The sequence below is a fragment of the Aptenodytes forsteri genome, unplaced genomic scaffold (assembly GCF_000699145.1).
Source record: "Aptenodytes forsteri isolate BGI_AS27 unplaced genomic scaffold, ASM69914v1 Scaffold346, whole genome shotgun sequence".
NCBI classification, from domain to species: domain Eukaryota; kingdom Metazoa; phylum Chordata; class Aves; order Sphenisciformes; family Spheniscidae; genus Aptenodytes; species Aptenodytes forsteri.
Window position 1 is genome coordinate 1,036,560 of NW_008794078.1, and position 6,718 is coordinate 1,043,277.

General features: G+C 48.1%; 1 protein-coding gene across 1 annotated transcript in view; it reads right to left on the bottom strand.

The window, feature by feature from the left end:
- MEIS1 (Meis homeobox 1) overlaps positions 1-5,662 on the bottom strand; it is a 125,045-nt gene extending 119,383 nt beyond the window's left edge. The window contains exons 1-4 of the mRNA XM_009290971.1: positions 5,563-5,662; positions 4,274-4,347; positions 3,133-3,245; positions 867-929 (exon numbers count right to left, since the gene is read on the bottom strand). Coding sequence (XP_009289246.1) covers positions 867-929; positions 3,133-3,245; positions 4,274-4,347; positions 5,563-5,662 — 350 coding nt within the window. The remainder of the gene's footprint in view (positions 1-866; positions 930-3,132; positions 3,246-4,273; positions 4,348-5,562) is intronic.
- Between the last annotated feature and the right edge of the window lie 1,056 nt (positions 5,663-6,718).

The following is a 6,718-nucleotide window of genomic DNA, read 5'->3' on the forward strand; positions in this document are numbered from 1 at the left end:
CCTCCGCAGCCCCGCAGCCACGGTGGGGGCAGCCCCACATCGTGGCTTGGCCCCCCGGCTGCTCCCTGCCGGCCTCGTGGGTCTGTGACGAGGGGCCGGCAAGACGTGCAGAGGCCGAGCCAGGCCCACGTGCTGGTTTCAGATGGGAAACTCCGACAGCCTGGGGATCCGGAGCATCCTGCACGATGACGTGACGCTAACGGTCATTTTCTGTGGCTTGTTTAAAGGCTTCATAGAAGGATCTGCAGGGATCTGCAGTTGTCAAAGGGAAACCCCAGTCAGAAGAACCCACCAAGATGCATCAAGAGAGCATTTTCTTCCAGCTTACCCCACTGAACACTTTTTTTACCTCGAGGATGTTAGCTTTGCTTGAGAAGCTGTAATTGCACTTTAAAGAAAATGCTCTCCTGCTCTTACCCTCAACTTAGTTGTGGGAACAAGACAAGAAATCAGATAGGCACGCAAACTCTGCAAAGGGAGTATTTTTTACATGGAACCAGAGAAACATCTCGTAGAGCAATCAGCTCAGCTCTCCTCAACTGCAACAGTATTTTCTTGCATTTAGTAGACTTTAGACCAGTCGAATACTCTGTATTTTAGCTAGGAGGGCTCTTGGCATGCTTTGAGGGGGACTATCCCACCATTCAACCTTTCAGTTCAAATTTCCAAAGATATTTTGCTGCTTCTCTCAACACCACAGTGACTACAGTCCACACAAAATTTGGCACCTAATTCCTGCCAGAGATATAAACCATCTTTAGCAAACATGGGCAGTAAGCCACACTTCAGGAGTTCCCTACCAAACCAAGTCTCGTTGAAAGTCACCGGGATTAAGTGCCTAAGTCACCTTTTGACAAGGGCTGTACCTTTCTGAAGGTGGATATGCATCGTAGTGCTCGTAGACGTGACCGAAGTAGCTTTGAACCTCTCTGTTGTGGAGCCAACAAAAACATGTCAGCAGGCTCTACCCACCCAAGTGGTTCCCAGGCGATTTTGGGGACACTGAATTCTTTGCCTCACCCCTCTTCTTCCCTCAAAACACTGCTTTTGTGCCTCTCTGGATGCAAACAGGAGCAGAACGGAGTCAAGTTTTCCAAGATGCATTTACCCCCTGTCAGATAAAGGTGAACCATGGAGATGCACTAGCCTGGCTATCGCTTCAGTCCCCCTCTCCATTTCTACCACCCCTTTTAATTTGATCTTGCTTGAGTGCACCCCCTGAAACGGGACCGCTCAGCCAAACGGTGTGTGACGGCTTGCGGCATCGGGGGTGCCACCGTAGCAGCCGAACATCTTACGAGCATGTGTGCGAGACAGGAAATCCTCATTCCACGGCCAGAGCACTTGAAGCACAGAAGGTTTTCAAGGGACTCAACCAAGAAACTACACGGTGACGCAAGGAACGGAGGCGAGATGCCTTGCCTCTTGGGCCTCCGCTTGAAGACAAGCTGTTCCCATCCCTCTCTTCATTAACTCATAAATAGCAACTCTGGACCTTGCCCAGATCTCTCCCCCCACAGAATATCTTGCTTTAAATTATTCTTCCCATATCATCCTAGATCATATTTCTTCTTTTATGTTTCCAAGTTGAAGTTTATTATAGTTTATTACAGTCGTCTGCATTGCTGATCATTTGTAACCCTTTCTATTATTTTCCTGTCCTTGCTAGTATTTGAAATGCTTCTTACTTTGGTCCTCTTTTCAAATTCTATTACTATACTGCTCACCCCATGTTTCCACCAAGCCCATTCTGCCTTGCTTCTGTTCTCGCCAAACTTGAGGCCGCTGCTGCTCCTTCTCCTTTGCTGTACAGCACCACCAGATTAATTTTTTTTCAGCCTTTTCCATACACACTACGCCTCTCTGTTGATGAAGAGACCCTCACCGGGTTTCAGCAGTGCCAGCCACGTTGTCCTTGCCATTAGTGTTACATTTCTAGTTATTCTTGCTTCTTCCCAAAGCCTTTGAAGTCGTGTAGAGACAATTTGATTCATTAGTACACTCAGTCTTGCAGTAACTCTAGCTTCTGCTGTAGTTTCTGTATTAGAAGCACATGTTGGGTCTATAAGTTAGGGGAAAGCTCCCTATGCAGTTCAAATTCTGCTTTAAAAATCTTTGCCTCGCTAAACTCGAATGGCTGGTGGCTTTCTGCCCTGGGTTTCCGTACCTGGGAATGCCACCTCCTCCTTCCTCCCTTCCTCCCTACTGGGATGACAAACCCTCGTGAGCAACATGCTTTCTCTTTCTGTGCGTCTCTGGACTGGAAGACTTTATGACAGTTATATATGTTTGCAGTTCTCGTCACGGTTTTCCGGAAGAGCTGCTGTTATCCCGAATATTTCCTTACTGAGATGTCACTTAGCTTCACGTAGGCTGAGATCCATCGGCAGCACTCTTCACTAGACGTCCTTACGTCCTTATGTCAAGGCACCTTCGTTGGCCTTGTTGGGTCAGGAGGCAGATAACCGCCTCATTTCTTCTTCTGGCCATCGGGGTGTTGGGCCAGGCTCCTCCATGAGGGACCACCTGAAAGGATCTCTTGCCTTCTTGACTCAGGTGGCTCCTCCCAAAGCTGTGTGCCATGTACTATTCCTAAAAAGCGACAGTGTGGGCATTGAAGATATAAAATGTGGCTTGACACACATTCCTTGCTTAGCCTTCTTGTGCTGTCCTGCTGCTATGCTTTGCCTCCACAGAGCGTGGCTCTTGGGTCTTCACCTCCTTTGATTGCTTCTTCACTGCCCGGTGGGTTTGTGTGTTCCTCCAAACGCACGATGAGACCGTCACAAACAGCCACTAACTCTCAGAGGAACTTTACCTCATGAGTGTAATAAAAACCATAGTGTTTCAAGTAAGAGACCTCCTAAGAAAACGCTACCACAGGACCACTTGTTGTTCGGGGCATGTAGTTTATTCCATTCCCTCTTTCCACTTTCCAGTGCTTTTTCTAAAGCTCTTCTTACCTGCCTGTCTCTTAATATGGAATTTGTTTAGGAAGCCAAGCCTGCCTGCCTCATGTTTTCCCTTGGATCTGTTCCCTGCTCCTAGCCAAGGTTGCCTATGGATCCTGCTTTGAAGTTCTTCTGCGACACATTGGCTGCACTTGGTGGCTCTTCCCTCAGCTGACGTCACCTCGGGGGTCCCCCTCCAGCGGGCTGAGAGTCGCATCGCCTCCACTTGCTTTGATCAAAATGAAATCCATTTACAAGCGCCTGACGAGCCGGCACAAACAGGCCCACAGGTTTCTAGCCAAAAGTAGCCGACATAAAAATATCCCAGCTTTAACTTTGGTTGAGTCCTTAAAGTAGCTAAGATGAGGCAAAGCCCAGAAGAAAAAACATTTCATTTCAATTTACGAGCACTTTCTGTTTGTTTAGCTCAAATGAATCCCTCATCATCAATTAAGCAAAATCAATGTAAGATCGGTTTAAATCAAAGTAAGTGTCCATACTGGGTTTTACCTCTGTATTTTAAAAAGTTAATTTAAAATTACAGTTCAAAGCGCTTTCCTGCTTGGAAAAGGCCCGTTTCTAGACACCAGCTGGGTGCTGACTACAAATGGTGTTCAGCTCCAGCAGGTCTGGGTGAAGACGGCAGAAGCAGTTGGATCTCAGCGAGGCTGGAAATCAGACTCGATCCCAGCACCTACGGCGATTCAGCCTGCACGTCCTTCAAATCCCGATAAAACCTGGCTTTCAGTTGCTGTTCCAGTGAGCTGAAGCGGGTGGTCTCTGTGTTAGAAAAGTTCGTTTTTCTTTGTGATTATATTGTGAGGCTCTGCTTGTGTTTGTTAAGTTGTTTTCCTGAACTCAATAAGCACAGCAATCGTCTAGGAGTAAAAATGAGTGGTTTCAGCCCAGGAGATTACCGTACACTTTACTAAATTTTCCCCTTTCGAGTATTTGTAACTATCGAGGGCTACGTTTCAGCAAATCCTCTTCAAAGGAAGGAAGGAAGGAGGGTGTTTGCAGCCGGACAACTTTGTATAATCCATCTTTTCTTTAAAACCTCAAGCCCAACCACAAGGAGGACAGGTCCGACCTCGGACAAGTTGTAGAAAACACAGTTTGAAATAAAACATGTTTGAAGCATTAGGGAAGTACCTTCTCCATGTGCTCAGTTCTTTGCTTCCCACCCATTTCCCAAACAGTTTGCCTCCCTAATCCATACATATGCCAGATGTGTGCTGGCACTCGCACACACGTGCCAGCTGTGCCCCGGCATGCACCCTCCTCCCTACACAAAGCCACCCATCGCCCCACCGGCTTCTCACCCGCAGGAGGGGGATAGCTTGAATTTCTTTCGATATTTCCTTCTTTTGATTGGTTTTCTTCTTTGCTGTTGAGCCTGTAATTCAGTTTTGCTGCCCCAAATGGTTAACCGCATAGTGGGAAGCTATGAAACACGCCCTGAAGTGTTTGGTTGTACCGCCACAGCCTCCCGTTTTGACGCCCAGTTCCCCCCCCCGGCTAAGACCCACAGAAATGATGGGTTATCAAATACCTCTGGGATTATTGGCAGAACTGTTACCTTGCCAAAAAGAGGGTGCAGGCTTTCATGATGGGAAGAAAGTTCTGGAACAGAGAGAATTTGAGCTCAGCGTCACGAGGCATCAGACAGCCAACCTGGTCCCTTCACTTTCGCACCCAGTGGAATCTCATTCCCAGGCTGGTTTTATGTCGGCACGGGGACACACAGGCAGAATTTATGCCCACCAGTGTGCATTAACTCCTGTCCTGACCAGTACTAATTACCGCTAATTATGTGGGACAGTGTTAATTCTTTTAGCAGCGTTACTGCTGGCCTTACACTTCTGAAAGTGCCTTTGCGTGAGGTAGCTTACTTTGAAAAGATATATGTGCGGGGAATAAATATAGAGTAGCTAATACACTGTAAATTTACACCACTGGATAGCGGGCTTTAAAGTCTCTAAAACACGGAGGTCTCTGGGCACAAAGACAGACAAACCCTTGAGTAAGAACTACTCCATAGAAAGGGTGGAGGATCACCCTGTGTGATCCTGGGAAAGTAATTTTGATCTGGCATTTCTCTTCTGTAAAATTGGAAAAATAATATGTCCCTAACCCTCTCAGGGGTATAATATTTATTTTCTCTGCCTTGCCAATCATTCTTTTTGCTTTTAAAAAATATTCTCCAAACCCTAATTGTTTTTATGTGTTTGCAGTATAAGACATAAAAGACATAAAACCATCATATTTTTCTATACTGTATTTTCCCCATTGTGTTGTACTGTTACCACGAGCACTTTGCTGTGCAGAGGCTCGGCTATTTGCTGAGAGGACAAATTAAGACATCTAAAGTGCTTCAGCATCTTGGCTGAGTGGCACCGCAGAGCTGGAAGGTATCATTAGGCCAAATGGCTCTTTTCTGTGGGAGTGAGAAGCCCAGATTTTTCAATGGATTAAGGAAAACCGGTTCACGTTCCTCTGTGCCCCCCATCCTGCAAATATAGGGCAGGAGACCGTGGCTTTGAATCACTGAGTTCCCTTCACTCCCTTTGGTCCGGGCATTTCTTTCATGACTTAGATGTCAGGGTCAAGCCTGGGAAGTCAGGAGACGTCAGATGGTCCCGGTCCACGCGGGCATCAACATCTCTGCACTTCAGCTCGGTTATTTCTCCTTCCAGAGTCTGCACAGTCATCGCTAGGGCTCAGCAACATTGTCCTGGATGGTCTCATTGACGTCGCCGTCTCCTTCAGCAAGAATGCTGTAAGTTGGGAGGCTTTGCTGTTAGACCCACTAACGCCTGGTCCCTTTAACACCTGGCAAGGGGCTGGTGCCCACCAGTCTGTCAGATCCATGCAGAAGGGGCAAAAAAACATAGCAGAGGATCTGGCTCATTCATCGTTAAATGGTTAAGTGGATCCATGAGGATTCCCAGCTCTTGGAAGTTTTTCTTAGCGGCAGGTCACGGTGTGCCAGTGTCAGGGGTGCGCTAGTGCTGACAGACGAGCGATGTTTCGAAATCTGCCAGTGAAAGGCTGACTTGGTACCCTGCCAGGCTGCACGAGCTGCCGCTCCTCCGCGTAACCGGTGTACGCACCGAGCCAGGCTGTCTCTGCCTCCAAGGGCTTCCCATCTTTGGATGGGACCTTTGCCTACCAGTCCCTCCTTCAGTCTCACCCGCAGTCGGTGATGTTTTGTCTGCTTCTCCCATCACTGGCATTTCGTTGCTGCTGGCTTTTCCCCGGTGACGGAGCGGATGGGTCCGGGTAGACGTGGCAGCACAGCGCTGAGAGCCAGCTCCTGCAGCGTTGGTGCACTGGTGATCTCTGGGGCTTCTGAAGCCACCCCAGAAACGATCTCCGTGTCCATAGTCCCTAAAGACGTCCCAAAGAGATGCTTCCCCCCTTCCCCTCCAGAAGTAGTAGGTTGGGTCACCCTTTCCCTGGCATCACTCACCACACTGGAAACACTTATTCCAGCCTTTCCCGCTGCTCTCGCAGCAATGCCCATGCCAGGCTCGGGGGTCTCCAACCGCAGGCAGGCTGCCTCTTCCCCGGGCTCCTTTCTCCAGGGCCTGCGTGCTATATTGGGTTTGTTTTCATCCTTTCCCTGACCATTCGGCTATTTGGAAGCATTTTTCTGGGCATTTCTCTCAACAATATGTCCAGTAAGCTGGAATCAGATGTGCCACAAATGTTGTTTTAACTAAGTCATCTTTTATATCTGCAGATGGATGCCAAGGTTCTCGACT